The sequence below is a fragment of the Mus caroli genome, chromosome 14 (assembly GCF_900094665.2).
Source record: "Mus caroli chromosome 14, CAROLI_EIJ_v1.1, whole genome shotgun sequence".
In the NCBI taxonomy this organism is placed as follows: Eukaryota; Metazoa; Chordata; class Mammalia; order Rodentia; family Muridae; genus Mus; species Mus caroli.
This window is the reverse complement of record NC_034583.1, coordinates 68709747-68732165: the sequence shown is the minus strand read 5'-3', so window position 1 is coordinate 68732165 and position 22419 is coordinate 68709747. Positions and strand designations below refer to the sequence as shown.

The 22419-nt window shown below is 39.9% G+C and overlaps 1 protein-coding gene across 2 annotated transcripts in view; it reads left to right on the top strand.

The window, feature by feature from the left end:
- Dnajc15 (DnaJ heat shock protein family (Hsp40) member C15) overlaps positions 1 to 22419 on the top strand; it is a 53903-nt gene that overhangs the window by 5711 nt on the left and 25773 nt on the right. For both annotated transcript variants that reach the window (XM_021181988.2, XM_021181989.2), the window contains 2 exons: positions 13799 to 13850; positions 17755 to 17828. In XM_021181988.2, the coding sequence (XP_021037647.1) occupies positions 13799 to 13850; positions 17755 to 17828 (126 nt within the window). The remainder of the gene's footprint in view (positions 1 to 13798; positions 13851 to 17754; positions 17829 to 22419) is intronic.

The window sequence follows — 22419 nt, the reverse complement described above, 5'->3', positions numbered from 1 at the left end:
GTGACTTAGAATTATTCTCATTTCTAAGTTTCAATAGAAACTATCCTTCCTATTTCTAACTGTAAAGTTATTGTTTATATTTTCTTAGTGTGGTATTTTTGACTAAGAGATTTTTATAGATGTTGCTTAAGGTACTTTTAGCTACTATATGTGTTTTCCCCCTCTGATTTTGTTTGACCTAAAAACAGTTTTGCACAATTTTCTCAATTCAGTTATTTTATAACATATAAATTTTCACTTCTGTCTATGTGTGGCTCTGTTGTGTATGGGTGCATGTGGAGGTCAGAAGAGGGTATCAAATCCCCTGGAGCTGGAGTTAAAGCCTCCAAACTTGGGTGCTGGGAAGTGAGCTTGGATCCTCTGGAAAGGCAGTAAGCATTCTTTTTTTGTTTGTTTTTTTGAGACAGGGTTTCTCTGTGTAGTCTTGGCTGTCCTGGAACTCACTTTGTAGACCAGGCTGGCCTCGAACTCAGAAATCCTCCTGCCTCTGCCTCCCAAGTACTCGGATTAAAGGCGTGTGCTGCTATCGCCCAGCAGCAGTAAGCATTCTTTTTTTTGTTTTGTTTTGTTTTGTTTTTTCGAGACAGGGTTTCTGTGTAGCCCTGGCTGTCCTGGAACTCACTTTGTAGACCAGGCTGGCCTCGAACTCAGAAATCCTCCTGCCTCTGCCTCCCGAGTGCTGGGATTAAAGGCGTGCGCCACCACGCCCGGCTGCAGTAAGCATTCTTAATCACTAAGGCCTAGCATTTCTTTTCTTATTCAGTATGTGTAAATAGTTAAGGAAGAAGCTAACATTTAATAACTCTCTGCTATGCATCAGGAATTGTGGTGCTATTTTCTCTTCATATAAGTCTATGTAGTGTTTCATGTGATTTTTCCTTATTTTATACATAAGAAAGTTGAGACTTAAAGAGGTTAATTAAGTCTTTCAAGGTTACACTGATTGTAAATGGCAGGACTGGGGAAGGAAGCCAGTCCTTTTTGCTATAGAACATTACCATTCCATCATTTAGATAAAGGGAATGGAGAGATTTCAGTTCCAAGAAATGATTGTAGCCTTGGCTTTTATGATAATTTTCAGGGCCTTCAGATAAACCTAGATATGTTTATAAATTCTTAAGCTTCAAAGCAGATTGATTTGAAACGAGGAAGGGATGAATAATATATTATGGAAATTATAAGCTGTGAATACGGTCCATCTAGGCAGTTTCTGTCTTACAGTAAAGTAGGATCTGGGAAGGGAAGAGGAGTCTTTTCTGGAAAGGAGATAAATTGCCAAGTAAGAGATAAGAAAACCTACCTAAGAAATGCCGTAGGTAAGATAGTGTGCTTCAAGAAAACCTACCTAAGAAATGCCGTAGATAAGATAGTCAGTGTGCTTCAAGTCTTACGGAGTTACCCTCCAGGTATGGAGTTGTAGTTTTAATTCTTCTGCATCAAGAGATATTCACTGGACTGCTTTCCTGCCTTTTCAGACTGTGAGCTGTTGGTTAAAATGTATTTCCTTTGCCTGGTGTGGGGGCACACGCCTTTAATCTCCGGGACTTCGGGGGGGCGGTATGGCTTTCATTATTAAGAGGTTCTGAACTAGCACGATGACACATTGCCACATGGTGCCAGCTGAAAGAACATGTCAAGGAAGGACTAGTAATGCCACTTCTAAATGTACCAAACGGTGATTCTGTCTCATGTGGGGTTTGTACTGTGGGTGAGGGGAGGAAGATAACAGCATAGAGAATTGTAATGTGTTAGGGACACCAGAGGCCAGTGGCAGGCTCTAGTTTTAGTATAGACAGAGCAGCAGTTTGTAAGACATGTGACTTTTCTGGGCCCAAAAATTCTGCATATACTTGTACTTCTCAAAATAAATAGAAATAAAAAACTTCCCCAAAAGATAACAAATAAACTTACTGATGTGAGGGATTTGTAGTCGAGTATTATGGAGATGGGCTGTTGTGGGGAGATGGCAGGGAGAAGGCTGAGTTGAATGTAGGTGCACTAGTAAGCTGGTTTTGTGTGTTTGTTTGTTTGTTTGTTTGTTTGTTTGTTTGTAGCAGGATTTCACTGTGTAGCCTTGGCTGGCCTGAGACTCATATGTAGACCAGGTTGGTCTCAGCCTCAGAGATCTAGCTGGCTTTGCCTTGAGAGTGATTGGATTAAAAGCTACAGCGGGTCACCATGCCTGGCTGCATGAGTGACTGCTGCATTGCTGTGATGGGCTCATGATAAAACAACACAGGGAGGAAGAATCCATGTTGGTTCAAGAGTTCTCAGGGCTCATCCGTGGGCACTTGGTCCTGGCTCATTGGCAGAGCAAGTTGGTGGCAAGAACATGTGGTGGAGAGATGTTCACTTGTTGGACAACAGGGACACAGAGATCAAGACAAGAAGTGGGCAAGGATAGCATACTTCCAAGGACGCACTCACTCCCTGTGACCTTTTCCTTCAGCTCGGCCTCATTCCATAGTTTGCTCAACCAAAGGGACCAGTATTGAGAATGCTTCATATTCAAACCGCACCACAACAGTAGCAAAACAGATTGGTACTTGGACCATAAATGATTTAAATCTATGAGTTAAGGAAGTCATTGGATGATAATAATAATAATAATGTCAAACTAATAATTAAATGACAAAGGAATTGGCTGGGTGAAAAAGGCCCCTTTCTTCAGATTATAATGATCTAAGATAATAGCAAATTTGAGAATAAAACCCAAGTCAGAATTGATGTTTACCAACATAATCTTTGTCCTCCCCCTGTGCTTTCTGTTGCTAGAGCCCTTTGTCCCAACCTTGACCCCACTATTCTTCGTTTTTATTTCTACTTTTCTCAGAAGGAGTCTGACTCAGAGGCAAAACATCATTGCTTAACCATTTGTGTATCCATTTAGGTAATTACTCTTATTTAACTTATACTGAGAATGAAAAAGCGAACAGAGCCTGCTTCTAGCGCTCTAGAGCCTCATGGTGGTGTGGGTGAGACCGATTTTGCAGTGTGGTCTACGATCATAATGGAGAGTCAAAGGACAAGAAGAATTAGAAAGCAGAGCTGTATGAATACAGAAGAAATGGGGAGTGGCATTGGATTTTTTATTGTTGGATGCTTATTTGATTCTTCTACTAATACCAGAGATAGGCAAAGTCCTTGGCTCCAGAGAGTCCCAAGCGACCAGGCTTGGTTGCCCACCCTGTAATCAGACTAGTGGTGAAGGTAGAAAAGGAGCTTTCTTCTGTTAGCTCAGTACTAGGCACAGGCCTATGTATACAGATGGAAGCAAGTGCTGTCAGAAATGTAAAAGAATATGAATCCAAAATAAAACAAAATCTGAGGAATTATTATTTTACAGATGTCATACAAGGAAGGAGGTCAAAACATACAATGTAAACCAAAGACTGGCTCTTTAGCATTCCGAGTGAGCTGGCCTATAGTGTCTCTCAGAAAAACAAAGAGGAGTGTGGTCCCCAGGAGCTCTGTGCAGTTTTTAGGGCTGTTTGATCCGCTGGTCAGAATCCTTTAGGTTTATGTAAAGAGTGATGTAAACCAGCTTTAGAGTGGGAGAGGCTCTTCTCTGTCCTCCAGGTCCCCTTGCTGTCCTTGTCCTGCTCAGTGTGACTGTGATGTGGTTGAGACCATAGATTATCTATAGTGTTTAACTGATACTAAGTGTTAACCACAGCTACAGACTACCCCATAGCATCTCCAAGACTACCCCAGTATTTTAATCTAGCCAAGTCAACACATCAAATTCACCCTCACTGTGTATTTGGGTTAAGAAAGGACCTGAAGCAAATTTGTAACTTAGTTGGAAATTTGTCACAGTCTGCTCTCTCAGTGGCTACCATGACTGGTTTGTACGAAGGTTTGTTCACGTTATAGTTTAATGTGCGCTAAGAGCTTTGTATTATGTTACTAGGAGAAAGTGCAGGCAAGACTCGTAACATTATTTTGAATAAAGCCAAAGTAATATTTAAAAGATTATCATTATGTAGAGAAATCATTATGTAGCAGAACTTTGAGTTTGGGGAAATTTCATTTATTATAGTGACAAGTGGACCTGAGGTGAGCCTAAGAATTGTTTCCTGTGTATGACTTTTGATTTTTGTTACACTGTCGTCATGCCTCCCCCACACCCCATTTATTCATTAGTATTGCTATAGAATTTAATGCTTGCCTTTGGTTTAGGGGAAATTAAGTGTCTTAAAAGCAGAGTAAGTAGAACTGTGCTAGCTGCGCCTCTGCTTTTTCATGGGATTATTCTGAGACATCACTGCATGCGCTGTGGAGACGCATTGCTGAGGGCTGAGCAGGTGAACATGGACTGGCCGGTAGAGATGAGAAATTCATGCGGCTTGAAAATGTCAGGGAAGACAATTGTCAAATTTCTCTTAAACCCTGTCATTTTATGGGCTGGCGTTTTTGTGTGTGTGAATCTTTTCATCTTTGGGATGGTAGTGGTGGTACCCACGCCTGCACACACTCTGCCTGCTTCCTAGAGGCTGGCTCAGCACACTACTCTCACTTGGAAGCACTGCTCTAATGTCTCCCCCCCAAATCCTGCTGAGTCATCAGAAGCCTTTGTTATTCCCTCTTCTTATTTCCCCTTTTACTTGATGTTGTTTAAATTCAGAGAGCTTTCTTTGTGGAAATTGAACCAAATAATAAGACAATATAAAACACTGAGTTCAGCAAAAGTGATTTGCTTGCGATTAACCCTTGAGAATTGAGACCCTGCCAGGAAACAAAGAAAGAATGATTTTGCTTAATCCTGCTCATTCTTCTTTCCTTCCCTCTCAACCCAGTGCTAATGAATTCCTATACAATTTATCTTCTTCATCATAGCATGTGCTTTAAAATAAGTCCAAAGAGAGTTCCTTAGATCTCCTACTTCCACTCCAACGCCTTTAGTCTGACCCCTCCACAGAAAGCAATTTCATTTTTGCAGTTGCTCAAGACAGTAACTTTGACATTGTAGATTTTTTACTTGTATACCACATACAGTATCAGAAAAATCTTTTTACCTTCAAAATACAGCTTACCATTTTCATCACTAATCACCCATTATTTTTCCTAGATTATTTTAATATTATAATTCACTTCTGCACCTCTGTTTTCGTATATATGGTTGTTTTTTGTTTGCTTACTTTTTCAACATGACAACTAGAGACCTTAGAGTTCTGTGATAGTGCTAACTCTCTGCTGGAAACAGCAGGACTGCTGAAGTCCTGAGGTTCCCTGACAGGCCCTACAAGGAGGTGTCCAACCTGTGGCCTTCACACAGTTTGGCCCAACACACAATTATAACTTACTTAAAATGTAAGAGTTTTGTTTTGTTTGTTTTGTTTTGTTTGTAACTTGATTGCATGATACTTGAATGTGAACTTTGGTAACACTATCATGTTGTAATGTCAACAGGTTGGACCGTGTGTGACACTTGTCCTTTTCTCTCCATTCTGCGCCTGCTGGCCTGTTGATTCCTCACACCAGCTCCTGCCTCCTTCAGGCTGTTCCCTTAGGCTGGTGATCTTTCTTAGATGTAATCACGGCTTCTTCACTTTCTACAGCTTTTATTTTCAGAAGTCACATTCTCAGTGAAGCTTTCTGTGTCTACTCTGTACTCATCTCTCATAGATTTACCTGCTTTCTTTTCCTCTGTGGTGCATAGATAGCACTGTAAACTATTGCTTTCTATGTATTCATTTTCAGTTTTGTTCCATTGGTTCTCTCTCTATCTCTCTCTCCTTACTTTTTTGAAACTAGATCTTAATTTGCAGCCCTGACCAGTCCAAAACTCACTTTGTAGGCCAGGCTGGCCTTGAACTCACAGAGATCTGCCTGGTTTTGCCTTCTAAGTACTGGAGTTAAAGGCATGTACCACCATGACTACAGTTTGGTTGTTTATTGTTTCCACAGGACAGGTAGTACTAGACCTGATAGACCCCTGGGGTTTTGAATCATACATATCTAAATCTTCAAAGAAAATGTTTCACAACTAAAACTTGCTTGGTATGACTTAAATATAGCTTGATCACCCTCTAAGATTCATTTTGAAGTTTAATTAATACTCATGTGAAGTGTTGATAGGGGGTATTTTGTGAGCCTCTGTGAGAGGGGGTCTGTGAGAAGTGGGTAGTATTGCTTTCCTATCTAATTTTTCTCATCCTGTCACTGGCAGTTTAGTTTTAAAATCTTATTGTTTAAAAAGTAGTAAAAGGGTTCCCAATGGAGGAGTTAGAGAAAGGACTGAAGGAGCTGAAGGGGTTTGCAGCCTCATAGGAGGAACAACAGTATGAACCAACCAGTACCCCCAGAGCTCCCAGGTACTAAACCACCAACCAAAGAGTACACATGGAGGGACTTATGGTTCCAGCTGCATGTGTAGCAGAGGATGGACTTGTCAGGCATCAGTGGGAGAAGAGGCCCTTGGTCTGTGAAGGCTTGATTCCCCAGGGCAATTCTAGGGAGGTGAGGCGGGAGTGGGAGTGGGTGGGGGAGCACCCTCATAAAAGCAGGAAGGGGGAGGGGATAGGAGTGTCAGCGTGGGGGGACAGGAAAGGGGATAACATTTGAAATGTAAATAAAGAAAATATCCAATTTAAAAAAAAAAAAGTTGTACAAGATGTTGGGGATGGTTGAGTTGAGAAAGTACTGCTGTGCAAACATGAGGACCTGAGTTCAGATCCTAAATTCCCACACAAAACACCAGTATCAGGACACGCCAGCAAAACTGACCTAGGCAGACGCCCAGCAGCTCTCAGGCCAGCTGGTCTAGTCAAATCAGTGAACTTGGAGTTCACTGAAGGACCTAGCTCGAAAACTAAGATGAAGGAACTGAAGAAGACAGACTCTAGCCTCTGCATGCACACACACATGCATGCACCTCCATTGCACATTGGCATCCAAACACACACAAAAATATTCAAAGTAAAGATTAAAGCATACCTTCATTCTTTTGACTGGATCAAAGTAGGGTTTGCTTACCTGGAACAGGACTAGGCATGTAACTGAGTGAGATAATTGTTTACCTAGCATGTGTAAGCCCAGGCTTGATCCTCAGCACCACAAGAAAAAACAGTCAATCATGGTGGCACTGGATTGTAGTCCCAGCATTCTGGACATGGAGTCAGGAGGTTTTGGAGTCAAGTGTTCACGGGAGACCATGGCTCAAACAACAACAAAAATATAAACAGAAAGCCAAAATAGAGCCTTTCAGCCTGTGTGTGTGTGTGTGTGTGTGTAGTTTTTGATTTTTTTTTGTTGTTGTTGTTGTTTGTTTGTTTGACTTGAGGATTCAATATATATCCTTCCTGGAATAAATCTTGGGCTGGCCTGGAACTTGCTATGTAGACTAGGTTGGCCTCAAACTCATAGAGATCCTCCCACCTCTCTCTTCTTCTCCCAGTGCTGGAATTGAAGGCACATTCCATCACTCCTGGCTCCATTAGACTCTTCCTGTCATTGTGTTTTACTGGCTAAGCATGAAGGCCTGAGTTTTATTCTAGAACCCACATTAAGAAAAGCCAAGTATAACAGTGCACACTTGGAAATCCCAACACTGGAGAGATAGATGCAGGCAGATCTCTGGGATTCACAAATAGTACTCCGTGTGTCCTAAGCCAGTAAGAGACCATGTCTCAAAAAAAGAAAAAAAAGTGATTGTTACAAGGATGCAACTCTGGCTTCTACTTACATACACACACATATCCACATCCACATGTGAATGCACACATATATATAGACATACACAAATTACGGTCAAATTAATCTGTTCTGTGTGAACTATTTGTCAGACTAAAGATTGACTCTCTTATATTTCCTGTTTTCTCTATGTGGAATTAGAAATGTGGCTTCCTCTCCATATGAGTCATTCCCAGATGCAGAGGATTAGAAAGAATTATTGGTAATTTATAACTCTGTATTTGTGCTTCAAAAGAAAGACCAGGTGCTATATAGATGGTGATGAGTACGTGCTCTTCCTGCTGAGACCCGAGTTCATTTCCTTGCCACCATGTTGAGTATTTCTTAACTGCCTGCAACTCTAGCTCCAGGAGATTTACTCTCTTCTGGATCCCCTGGGTACCTGTACTCATAAGCACAAGCCTTTTTGCACATATACAGATAATTTAAAAAATAAATAAAAGGACTGATGGACTTAAAACAAAAATCAAGGTGGAAATTTGTTATGTAGTATAAGCTGGCGTCAAATTCCCTCTGTAGGCCAGGTCGGCCTCCAACTCTAGCTACTGCTTTGCCTCCCAAATGCTAGGATCACAGGCCCGGGACAACTATACTCAGCTCCCAATGGCAGGAACATTTTAGTGAATGAAAAAGACATAATATCCTATATCAACTAAGCTTTCATTTAATTCTGTTTATGTCTAATATTTTACTTAACATTTTCATATTTAACTTGATTAAAAGGACTTATTGTAACTTTTAAGGTAGAAAGCTAGTTGTGTAGAGTATATACATTTTTCAGATTGACTTCAGTTTCCATGTCTCCCTCAGTAAATACTTGCTTCATCAAATTATCTTCAACAAAATCATCCACCTACTGTGAACGTGCTATCAGTTGTTTATGCTATACATAAACTGTAGAAATTAATATACTTAAAAGAGATAATTCAGATACTTTTCCAATAGGGCATTTTAATTACAGTAAATAAAATGAGGTTTTGAGTAGTCTTACCATCCTTTGTCCTTTAGTGTGTAAATTAGATACCATTGCACAGTTTTGGTCTTACTTAATGGAACTTACTTAATCCCATGATTTATCTAATTGTGTTTATTTGTTAGTGTATTTAAAAGGCATAAAGGCTTTTTCACTTTTCCCTTTATAACAGCTCTTGAGACCTAGAAAGCTGCAGGAGACAAAAGAAGTCTCCATGTACAACTTGAAGAAATAAATATATTGAGTTTAATACAAATAGAGTATTGTGAATATTGTAACAAGAATATCAATAAAGATCTTTGGAGACTCATGGAGATGATAATATTGGAGGCCTACTATGTGCAGGGTCCTTAATAGGACACATTTGATAGAGACCCTACATGTATGTATGTATGTATGTATGTAATAAAGTGGCGGGTAATAAGAGGCACATTAGTGAAAGTTCTAGTTGTAATATATGGATGATTTTGTTGAAGATATTTTGATGAAAGAAGTATTTGCTGGGGTGTGGGCAGGGGAAGTTTGTTGGGAGTTGACTCAGCAGAAAGCAGCTATCATCTCTGCAGCCATCTTGGGCATTTACTTACAGGTTCTTACTTTTCCACCCTGATGAGAGACTTGTTTTCCTAGCATGATGTTTTTGCAAGAAACCCACCACAGCTGAACACACTCTGATAACATCTTGTTTTTCTCCTCCACATTCTGGATTTGTGGTTAACTGTCTCCAGCTGCACTCCCCAGCTTGTCCTTATATTGGATGGTACTTAGTTACCTTCAACAAAGGAGACTTGAGGCTAGATCAGACAGACTGTCTTGTCTCCATTCTTCCTTCGAGTCTTTTGCCCTGCCATCCCCACTCTCTCCCTTGCAGACCCTGTTGACTGATCTGCAGACCAGGTCAGAAGTTAATCAAAAAGAGACAACAAATCACCGAGAGAAGCAAGAGCTGGGGAATGTTCCTTAATCGAGGAGGCAAGGCTCTAAACTGTGAGCAGAAATCTGAGAGTTCAGCCTTGAAGAAACACTCATTCAGCAGACCCTCAGCCCAGGGAGATCAAGGCAGAAAAGAAACTGGGGAGTCATATGCTGTTTCACCTTCATCCTGTTGTCAGCCAGAGGCCAGAGGACATGAGTACTGAGTGGTAGAGTTTTAGAGATAAGAGAAATGAGGGAAAAATACACAACTAGACAAAGGCTGGTAGAGAATGGGCCTAGGGAAGCAAATAGGGAAATAATTAGAGTTCTTGGCGCCTAATTGAATTAAATTGTTTGTTACTTTTAAATACAATGTAGTTACATTATTATTAGAATAAAGTGATTGCCTAGGGGGTTAATATTTCCTAATAAAATACCTTTAGTATTGAAATAAAATCTCTTTGTAATTGTAGAAGCAACTGTTAGATTTCTGAAGACAATCGATAAAGAGAACAGAGCCTGACCTCATTAGATGGAACTGTTTATTACCACACACAGCAAGGGGCAACCTCTCTCCCTAAGGAAATTGAGGGGTCTGCCAAGAGGAAAAGTTGGTAGAAAGAGGGCCTTGAGAATGGGAAACTTGCAGCTCTGGGGGCTTATGTGTGTCTCCTTCACTCTGTCCTCCTGAAATTGTTTGCTCAACAAACATTCATGTCTGTTTCTTTCACTCAGCTGATTATTTCAGCTGATAAGGCGGAGCAAGGTCATCTGTAATCACATAGGAATCCCTTTTTACAATAGAAGCTTTCTGTCAGCAGCTATTTCTCATATTTTTTAATTCTTGCATTAGCAAAATGTTGCAAAAATTATCATACAAAGAGTTTGAAACTAGAGTAACGCTGTTATATAGGAGAGGAACCAAGGAGATCCAAGTCCTTTTTGTCCATAGTATTGATTTCATGGTAAAAGGATTTATAAATGGACATTCCAAGGCAAGGCCAGAAAGTAAGCTTTATTTAGAAAAGAACTTGAGGTGTGTATTTGGAAGCAAGAGTGTAAGACTCTGGCCAGCAGTAGCAGGTGGCCTTGCCAGACAGGACCTCATTGAGCAGGTGGTAGAACATGTTACCTCTTTCCTGTTTATGGGTGGGCTTGATTATATTCAAAAATTTAAATTATTTGTGCATGTGTGGTTGACTAGGACTTAGCTCATTCTCTTGCTAGTAGTAAGGTAGTCACATACACTGTGCAGAGGATCTTGGAGGCCATTATCAGACTCAGTGTAACAGTCAGATGTTCCTGGTGGAAGGTGTGTTCATGTTGTAGCTGGCAATGATTTAAAATGCTCCTCATTTGTGATTGAACAGAGCAGCCAGTTGATCTCATTAAGTGCAAAACAGAAAGAGATGTTGTAGTGAGGGAGTTCTCTTGTTTCTGATCCCTGACTCCCAGCTTGCTAATTGTCTCACCTCAGTTTTAAAGCTTTATAAACGATTGTGTATTTAACCTAGGGAAGATCAATTAATTTTCTGGAGTCTTCCTCAGAAATCAGTTCTTTGAATCTTCCTGTACTTAGATAAATACAAGGGACAAAGGACTCTGCTAAGACTTGTGCCACACCACACACAGTTGATATTGGATGGTTATTTTACTGATTTTATTAAAGCAGTTGACATTTACTATTTAACATGTGCCAACCCATTGTGCTAAGACCTTTATAGATATTCATACACTTTATCCTAATAATAACCGTAGAGTGTGTGCAGATTTGCTAGCAGTTTGGAATGCATCAATAAGTTCTACAAGTAGTATATAGAGCTTTACATTCTGGCAAGAATATTTTCATTGTTGCTGGAATTCTCTGTGTATTCTTGAATATTTTATCATGTTTATGAGCCATTTAGATTTTAGTCCTGTCCCCTACAAACATTGCTGAGGTCTGAACCCAAAACCTTTTCGTGTAGGCACATTGTCTAAGTCCTTGACTCTAAAAATTTTTTAAAAAGATGAAAGCCCCTGGCCTAATATCCTGCCTGATCTTACTTGATTGTCTTTTGTTGCGGAATTCCTCCAACTGTATATATTAAATATACAGTTGGAGGAATTCCATCTGTATATTGGATATATGCTGCTTGTTGTAAAGACTTCTGCCAGCCTATAGAAGATTGGTGCTATAGCGTTATTAAGAACAGGAAGGGTCAGTGTTGGCATAAATGGGTGTTTCTAATGAGATGAAGATATAAAAACTACAAGGGTAATAGATTTTCCAAAGAAAAAAGTAGTTTGATTAAAACACAGTTATTAAAGAAGATGTAGAAAGTTTATAACACCATGACACATAGCACCAAGGAAAGCTCTAAAAAATAGCAAAACCATATGTGGTGATTTGAATATGCTTGGCCCAGGGGGTGGCACTTTCAGGAGGTGTGGCCTTGCTGGAGTAAGTGTGGCCTTGTTGGAGGAAATGTGCCCTGTGGGGGTGGGCTTTGAGGCCCTCCTCCTGTCCAAGGGACAGGCTTCTATTGGCCTTTGGAACAAAATGTAGAACTCTCAGTTCCTTCAGTGCCATGCCTGCCAAGATGCTGCCATGCTTCTTGCCATGATGCTAATACTCTGAGCCTCTGAATCTGTAAGCCAGCCCCAATTAAATGTTGTCCTTTATAAGAGTTGTCTTGGCCATGGTGTCTCTTCAGCAATGAAAACCCTAACTAAAACACCATACCCCTCTAGAGCATTTCCTATACTTAATTTACTTCTGTTTAGTAAAAATGAGGCTAGGTAACCTAGAAGGAACTTTGAAGTTTCTCTTGTCTCTGAGTAGTTCAGTGCTTTTCCTCATCTGCAGATGCCCTTTCTGATCTGATGATTATCATTTTGAAGTCAAATCATGATTAAGCTTTGATTGCTTAAGACGTAGATGTATCTTTCCTCATAGAACTTGCTGGCTTGCTTTTGTGTAAGTTCTGTGCAGGTAATCATAGCTTTTGGTTTAAAAAACAAAACCGGAACTCTAAGGGAGGTTTGGAATGAATGTCTGACTAAAGGGAAATTCTTCATTCTAGAAGACAAGGAGATCCAAGGATACTGGGCTCAACCATTGTCTCTGCCACAACCTTCTCTTTTATGGTTGATGTATTTTCCTAGGATGTTTAAGGAAAAAAGCTTAGAATGACAGGGACATAAAACCAATTTTAAGTAGATCTTTTTCATCAGGATTAGCTCATTAACTTTATGACATTCTGAATTAAAGGCTCTTGCTCTACAATAACCTTACCTGTCCTAGAAGAATAGAAAATTAGCTTAAAAATCATTTGTTATTTTCACTAATTTTTGAATTTTTATTTCTTTTCTAACTATGTAAGGTTTTATTAACATTCTAAATACAGCAAATGCAGTTGAGCATTGTAAGTATAAAGTATTACAGAGGAAAACGTGATTTTATCTTTATGGAATACAAACATTAAACCCATTATTGAGGATATTCTACAGAAAAGATTTTAAGAGCCCATAATATGAAACCGTTTGGTAGAATGAGCTCAGAAATTAAGTGAAAATCTGGAAATATTTTAGGTTACTAAAAATTAGCTAATAGGGCTGGTGAGATAGCTCAGAGGTTAAGAGCACTGACTGCTCTTCTGGAGGTCATGAGTTCAAATTCCAGCAACCACATGGTGGCTCATAACCATCTGTAATAAGAACCAAATAAAAAACCTATAGGCCAGAGGGGCCAGAGTGAGCAGGGCCTGGAGTGAGCCAGGCAGGAGCAAGAGGGAGAAGGAAAAGGGGAAAAAAAGAAAAGCTTAAAAATTAGCTAGTAACTTTGAGGTGGTGGCACTCAGGAAGCAGAACCAGGCAAACCTCTGTGAGTTCAAGGCCAGCCTGGTCTAAAAAAGTGAGTTCCAGTTCCAGGAGAGTCAAGGCTGAACAGAGAAACCCTGTTTTGAAAAACCGTGCGGGGGGGTGAGGTGATGGGGGCATACGTGGGGTGAGTGGGGGGGCGTAAGCGTGTGGGGGGGGGAGAGAGACACAGACAGACAGACTATGAAGCAAGCAGTCTATAGAGTCCCATAGACAGTATAGACTTTTAAGTTGCCCTCGTCAGAGCAGCACTTGAAGACAGTTTATTGAATGTACTTATCATTGTTACTGAGGTGATTTACTCTCACAGCATCATGTGCACGACTATAAATGATAATATGTTTTCCTCCACAGGGGAGAAGGTTGCTAGCTGTAGGACTGGGTGTTGCAGCTGTTGCATTTGCAGGTACGTTGTTTTGGTTTTCAGACATAATTCATTCCCCACCGTTTACAGGTAACCTAGCAGTAATCAGTCAAGCAAAATATACATAAGCATTATAGTAAAGAATTATCAGTCAGTGAGCTAAGAAAGCTAACTGCATAATGGTTGACATTCTCGCACGTTCTTTTCCAGTTTTATTTATAGTGTACAACTTAAGAAATCTTTAGTATGGACTGATGAGATGCCTCAGTGGCTAAAGCACTTATACACAAGCCTGAAGATCCAAGTCAGACACCCAGAATACATGCTAAAGTCACATAGTATCTCATGTAATCCCAGTGTACTGTGGAAGGCTGAGACAGGATCCTTAGAACTCCTGGACCAGCCAGCTTGAAGGATCAAACCAGTTCAAAAGTGAGGCCCAGCATCCTCGGTTATCCTCTGGCCTCTGCATACCTACTGTGGCATACATATGATCCCCCTCCACTAACATCATAGTGAAAGGAAGCCTGCTGGAGAGATGGCTCAGCACCATGGAGCACTTGCTGCGTGCTCTCCCAGAAAGCCAGAGGTCAGTTCCTAGCCCCTACAGCAGGCAGTTCACACTGCTCTCACTCACTCCAGAGGAGCCAACTCTTTTTTTTTTTTTTTTTTTTTTTTTTTTTTTTTTTTTTTGCAAATACCTGCCCAAAAATATACCTAAATAAATAATAAAGTAAATTTAAAAAATTTTTTTAAATTATGTTTTACTTTTTGCTGTTAACTGATGATGTGTTTATGTGTATGTATGGTATATACACATACACAAACTGGGCAGGAGCACATAGACGGCTTTTGACAACTTTAGGGAGTTAGTTCTCTTTTACTACAGAGGTTCCAGGATGGAACTTGGGTTGTCAGCCTTGAACAAGTACTTTTACCCTCTAGCCATCTCTCAGGCCCTAAAATCTTTAATACACTCTCACGTTTATATGGACTTGAACAGTTCAAGGTATTTCTTCTGAAGAATATAGCTGTTCCTTGACTACTTAGTCATCTTGAAACTGTTGATATAGTTTGTTCTTTTTTATTTCTTTATTTTCTATATAGCTTTTTGTTTGTTTGTAAACTTAGGTGAATTTAGTTCACCACTACAATTATCTTATTCGAAAAGGGTTTTTAAATGTTAAGGATTCTTACTCAATTTTTCTTTTTTGTTTTGTTTGTTTGTTTGTTTGTTTGTTTTCGAGACAGGGTTTCTCTGTAGTCCGGCTGTCCTGGAACTCACTCTGTAGACCAGGCTGGCCTCGAACTCAGAAATTCGCCTGCCTCTGCCTCCCAAATGCTGGGATTAAAGGCGTGCGCCACTACACCCAGCATTTACTCAATTATTACCTTACAACTCTAAATTACATAGCTATTCCTTCACTAAATGTTAATCTGATAAAATTTTCTTGTGTTACTTTTGTTTGCTGTTGCTTTGTTAAAATACCTTGATAAACAGCTTGGGAGGAAAAGAGGGTTTTTTAGCTCACAATTCCAGATACAGTTATTATAGCATGGAAATCAAGGTGCCAGAAACTTAAATCAGCTAGTCACATCTTATCAAAACAGAAAGAGAATTATTGCATGCATGCTTGTCCTCAGCAGTCTTTCTCCACCCTTTCTCAGGTCAGGATTCTTTGTCTAGGGAATGGTACCACCCATAGTGGGCAGTCTTCCACACGAGTGAACATAATGAAGACATATGTCCATAGGCCAACCTGAGCTAAGATGTCCCTTTATTGAAACACTCTTCTCAGGTGATTTTTAGACTGTGTCAAGGTGACAATTAAAATTAACCATTACATCATGTTATTTAAATTTTTGTTTCTAAATTCTATGGATTTGATAATGTTAATTGTATTTTTTCTTTGGGTAAAGCTACATTACATTCAATGTTAATACAGTTAAGATCCAATACAAAATGACAGAGTTTTATTTGGTTTTATACAGTATTTAATTTTACACAGTTCTCATTAAAAACAATCAGAACTTAAAATTAACAATGCCCTTTAGATCTTTTTGCCAGCAAGGATATGCATCGATTTTCTACTATAGTTAACTATTTCTGAGCTTTGATGAGAAAAAGATAATGTTTTTAAAGGAATCCTGAAAGTTGTCATAAACATTAATCAATTTTAGTACTATTTTAGGGTAGGCATAATTATAAATTCAACTGTGAGCTTTTCATATTAATTTAGAAAAAGGATATATCTTATTTGCTCTTCTTTCAGACAATGACAAGATCTTGTGTGTACATTTTACACAGAAAAATTCAGTTACAAATTAGAGTAGCAGAACTTGTCCAGAGCTAAATAAGACTGAGTAAAAACCTAGGAAAAGGTATTCTTCCATTGTTGCAACTAGATCTTCTAGTGTATGTTTAAATGAACCTTCAAATATCACTTCCTGAAACCTTTATCCTTCCTTTTCACTAAGGCAGGCGTTTAGTTGCTGTGCCTGTGTGGTTTTCAAGAACTTTGAGGGGATTTGAAAGTCATATTTTATATATGGAGTAAAACAGTAAAGTGTCCTGAAAGATCCAGGTAGTTTAATTTTCCCACTGGAATTTTTAATTTGCAAATGAGCTTCTGTCTGGTTGGTATCTTACATGGTTTTCTAGCAAGACCAGTGGGTAGGGCATAAGTAGAAAGTGTGCCTTCTGATGGTATTCTTGGGCAAAGCTCTCAGAATGACTTAGGAGCTGTATTGCTGTAGAGCCTCACTTGTCAACACAAGGGATTATTAGGACACTTAACAAAGGAAAATTGAAGTCAGAGTTTAGGCCTTCTTCCAAAACCTCAGATAAATTTTTAGAACAGGAACTCATATTAAATTTTGCACCTTTGGTTGATTGTTAGGAAACCTCTGACAAAGACCAGTTTAGCAATTTTGATTTAACAACTAACATTTCCTCTTGCAGAGTTTCTTACTATTTCTCTAAGTATAATATAAGCACATGTTTTCTATTTGGTTTTACATTTCCTAATCCAAGTTTACTTCTTAGTAATTTGACTGGATCACTTTCTAGTAATCAAATTACAAACATTTACTCCAGTATGTACATGTAAAAATGTAAATTCATAGTTAAATAAACTGAGCCATTTTAACTTCGATTTTCAGTAGTAATTATAATCTGAAATATAACATAATAGTAATTATAATCTTTTGATCACCTTGGAGATAATTTCCAATCTCCTTTCGGGTACCTTGGAGCTAAGAGTGATGCTAAGCTTTATGGATGAGAAATCACTGGAATATGGCGATTTTAAATGAGAATTAAACATTTAAAAACCAAAAAAGGAAAATTAAAATAAGATTTTAGAGAAAGTAACATCCAGAGTGAGACAAACAGGTAATCAGTTACTTAGGAACTGGCTTCAGAGCTTCCCAGTTCCTTTGGAAGTGGTTGCTTTCTTACCTCCAGGTCACTCTGTTAAGTACTTTCCCATACCCTGTGTCTGTCCAAGTGTTTGCTTGCTGTGTACTTCAATGTGATCACCATCATAAATGGCAATGTAATTAATTATGTAGTATCATAAGTATCTGTTACAAACAGTGACTTGTTCTGTTCAGTTTATTGTGGAAGGAATATTAAGATATTATTGTATTCTGTAACAGTGTATAAGTATAAAATAATAAACATATAAACACTGAAAACTAGTTCTCTTATTAGCTAGAACTTGGTATGTGTGTTAGCTATGATAATATTAAAGTCAAGGTCTGTCTGTTTAGTAAATTACAGGTTGGAAAAATAATAGGTCTTTTTAATACAATTTGAATACTTATTTGAAATAGCATCTATAAGATTAAACTATCAGTAAATTACGTATGATAAGCACCTTAAAAGTAATGACTGACATTGATTATGAAAAATCTATTTGTATTTGTTCTCCTTACTGTTTAGGTCGCTATGCATTTCAGATCTGGAAACCTCTAGAACAAGTAATCACGGCAACAGCAAGGAAGGTTTCCTCTCCAGTAAGTTCAACAAGGCCCTGTGATGTTCGCCTGTTGTACTGCACAGCAGCTCTGAGCAGCTCTGAGCCTGTCTGAGGCTTCCCACCTGGCAGTTGGGAAGGAGACATTTGATTCCCTCACATCATTTATGAGACTGTCTAGTTTATAGTCATATGATTTTTACATAGGAACTTGGAATTCTGGTTTTGATGACTATTATACTCTAGCTAGTGTTGGATAGACTTTTTGAAGGAGGCTCTCATGTAGCCTAGGCTGGCCTGAGGTCTTTTCTCCTCCTTTTCCCATCTCCCAGAGTGGCTGGCTGTAGACAGGTGCCACCACTCCTAGCCTCTTTGGTGTTTTTTTTTTTGTTGTTGTTTTTTCCGAGACAGGGTTTCTCTGTGTAGCCCTGGCTGTCCTGGAACTCACTCTGTAGACCAGGCTGGCCTTGAACTCAGAAATCCGCCTGCCTCTGCCTCCCAAGTGCTGGGATTAAAGGCGTGCGCCACCAGGCCTGGCTCTATTTGGGGTTTTGTTTTTTGAGATAGCATCTCACTATGTAGTCAGTGTTGACTTTGAGCTCTTGATCTGCCAGCCTGGAACACCAAGTATTGAGATTGTAGGCATGTGCCACTATACCTGCCATCTCTTTCTGTTCTAATGACTTTACTCACTAAACATTTAGTGAGGGCCCACTACTTGCCAGTCCCTGTGCCAGAAGGTGAGAATAATAGCCAAATAAAACAGACAAGACCTCTGCCCTAGTAGAGCTTATGTAGAGTGTATTTCATCTTGTCCTGCCAAATCTTCAGAGTGTAGACCGGAGTGAGCCAGAGCTCACTCTGAAGGTAGTTGAGAGGATAGTGTTAGGTAATAAGGGTGTGACACAGTGACAGAAATGGAAACTGTAACAGGGTTCACGTGAGTATTTGTTGGCTTTGTCGTTCCATGTGTGTCACTTATAACTGGAAAAGAATTAGAAACGATCTTGCTTCTGTTCTGGTGATCTTCTGTGAATATATGTGCACCACAAATAGAAACCCTGTAAACTTTATGGAGAATAATGTATTATTTACTTCAGCAGAAGAAGGAAAAGGCCTTGAGAATGTCTTGACTATTGCAGTGCTCAAGAGAGGCCGGCAGCAGGCCAGGTCAGCTGACGTGCCCATGCTGGAGGCTTTCCCTACCGAGAGAGGCGTGAGCGTGTTTGCCACTGCTGCCCTTTCCCTCAGAAAGATGCTTTAATAAATCCAGCTTGTGGTTACAGTTTGTAGGGAAACTGTTTGGAATAGCTTACCATCATCATCTTTAAGAATAATTCATTACCTATTAACTGAAACAAGGATCCACATAGCTTCTCTTCCCACTAAGGAGTCCAGATGCCACACTTCATAAGCGCAACATTACAGGACTTGATAAGTGTTAACTTTGGAACCAAGTGGGTTACTAAAAGGTAGGGAGGGTAATTGTATGTCACTCTCACATGCACAGGGGGGATGGTCCCAGGCCTAGTGGGTTTCCTGCTTATCGTTGTGCACACTACGTCACTTGACAGTTACTGTCCTGTTCTTAAGTCCCACTTCTCTTATTCACGTGTTTAAAACTTCCTGTGTTGGAAGGCTGACTGGAGTGAGTGTCATCTGGGAGCAAGGGTGGTGGGTGTGTTCATTGTTTTTCCACTGGCAAGGTTGTGTGGGCCCTCACGATTAACTGTGACTCATTGCTGCTTGAGATCTAGAACTACCAGTGTAGCAGAAGTAGAGTCCCCAGGTCCCAACCTCACTGCCTGCCCCCTGGTCCCTGCATATTCAGAGCCAGAGTTTCTGCTGGTCACCTGATCTTTACACCTGGACAACCTGTTGTGTAGTTTTGTTTCACTGTCTGGTGATTTTAGTTTATTTGTTTTAATCATTAGCATCTTAACATTTCATGAGAATTCTTAATAAATTGATATTTATTTGAACAGACTGTTTTATTCTGTCATACTTGTGTTTTGTTTTGTTTTTATTTCTTCCCTCTATTAAGTCTTTATAGGATTCTTATTAGAAGTATCTAGCTGGTTTATCTCATTTGTTTTTGTTCTTGACTTTTTCTTCTACATTTCATATTCAGGCTGGTGGTTAGCAATGGCCATCTTCAATTCATCTGAACTTTATATAAGGAAAATGCTTTAAAATCTATTTTATTTTATTTTTTTTTATTTTTTTTTTTTTTTGGTTTTTCGAGACAGGGTTTCTCTGTGTAGCCCTGGCTGTCCTGGAACTCACTTTGTAGACCAGGCTGGCCTCGAACTCGGAAATCCGCCTGCCTCTGCCTCCCGAGTGCTGGGATTAAAGGCGTGCGCCACCACGCCCGGCTTAAAATCTATTTTATTTTTAATTATGTGTATATATGTGGATTGGTCCACATATGAGAGCAGGTTACCTAAGCAGTGCATGATCCAGTTGGATCCCCAAGGCTGGATAGATGGGCAGATGTGCACTGCCTGCTGTGAGTCTTCTGCGAGAGCCTTGGGTTTGTAACCACCAGCCATCCCCTCAGCCCTACAAGAGGGAAGTCGTTGTTCCTTGTTGTTGTTTTCATTTACTTATTCACTTTACATCCTGATGACAGCTTCCCCCTCTCCACCCTATCCTCCCCCCAGCCCCTTTCCCTTTCCCCTTCTCTAAAAATGGGGAGGCCACCCCTGGGTACCAACCCACCCTCGTACTGAGTCACTGTGGGATTAGGTTCACCCTCTCCCACTGAGTCCAGACAAGGTGGCAGCCATTGTTCTTATTTCTTCATGGCAGTGTATCTGTTTGTTTTCTTGGTCAAAAGTGGAAGTCACAGGCTCTGGGCTTTTAGGCTGGAATTTAGTAGCGTATAGTGATGGTCTCTTTTTGCCCTTTACCTCAATTCTTACAAAATAAGCGGCCTCTGAACCGAGTGGTTTCCCTTGGTTTCCAGGAGGAGCTCATTCTTCCCTGGTGTGTTTGGCGTTGCTTTCCTGAGAGTTAGGGCTACTGTGATGGGTTTTCCACCTGTAAATGCAGTCTTTCATGTTTTAGACATCACCCTTTGTTTAAACTTTGTAGCTTACTACTCATTTCTTATTTTCAAAGTCAATGTTTTTTCTTAGTAAAAATATTTTCTTTCTCATTTCTAAGGCACTCTGGGAGACAATGGATCTTTATGATTATCTTAGGGTTTCTTCTGCAATAAAGAGACACCATAACCATGGCAACTCTTACAAAGGAAAACATTTCATTGGAGCTGGCTTACAGTTCAGAGGTTTAGTTTATTATCATCAAGGTGGGACACATAGTGGTATGGGCAGACATGATGCTGGAGGAGCTGAGGGTTCTGCATCTGGATCTGCAGGCAGCTGCAGTGGAGTGACACTTCAAACCTCAAAGCCCGCCCCCACAGTGACACACTTCCTCCCACAAGTGCACTCCCCATGGGCCAAGCATTAAAATGGGGAGCCATTCCTATTCAAACCACTACAATGACTCTGTCTGTTATTTTGAACTACTGCCCCTTTGTTATTTAAAATGTTTAAATGAATACTAATTTGTTCAACAAATGTCTGATTACTCCGAATTTGGGGATAGAGTCCTGAATCATTTATCTTCTTCCAGGCTTTTAATTTTCTATTTGTCTTTTTATTTGAAGTCATCCTGCTCTAGCTCTATAACTCAGATCATTCTTAATAGTCTCTATGAAGTGTATTTCTTTGCCTCACTCACCTGCTTTTCTGTAGGATTGTTCCTGTTACTGACCGAAAGACTAATGAAGACCTTTTCAGCTTGAGTGGTGTTAGCTTTCCTTTGGTAGCATGACACTGCTAATTATCCTAATCTCAGAGAGAAATGAATGTGATTCCTGTTGTTGCTTGTGTGTGCTTGTTGAATAGAATAACACAAAATAAAAATTTGCATGTTCCAGGGTGTTTCCAGTAGACAGCACCATCTTCACTCCACAGTTGATCACATGGTTGTTACTTGTAATAATGTTGTGTTAATGGATCTGGACATTTCCATGGGACCACAGCATTTTCAGAGAAGGGACTGCACTTCTTATCTCTATATCCTAAACAATTCAGTGGTGTATATCTTATCTCGCCTCAGACACCCTTGGAGTTATTATTTAATATTAGAGGAGAGAGATACTGAGTTATAATTTTGTGCCTGATTATAATACCAATAATAATTTAAAGATAATAGATTAGAATATTATAAAAATATTTCTTTTTAAAATTGTCTAATATGAAAATCTAAACTTCATGGTTTTAGAAGCAGGATTTTCTCTGAAGAAACATGCCTATAATTTAGTAGTTAAGCAACATAAGCTTTCATTTTCTCTTGTCTGTTTTTCTGTCTGTTGACCCTGCTGGGATTGATGTCTGTCCACAAAACAGTGTTCTTTTAGAAAGGTATGATGGAGTTAGGGAAGCAGAAACCGGCCTGAGTAGGACCACAGGCCTCACCCGGCCGGATCAGCGCCAGGGTAGCGGGAGCACAGGGTTGCCTGACACCCGCCAGCTACCCACGACTCCCGCCGCAGGATTTTGGGACTGCTGGTGAGTGGAACACAGCTTCTGCTCCAATCCAATTGCGCGGGACCTGAG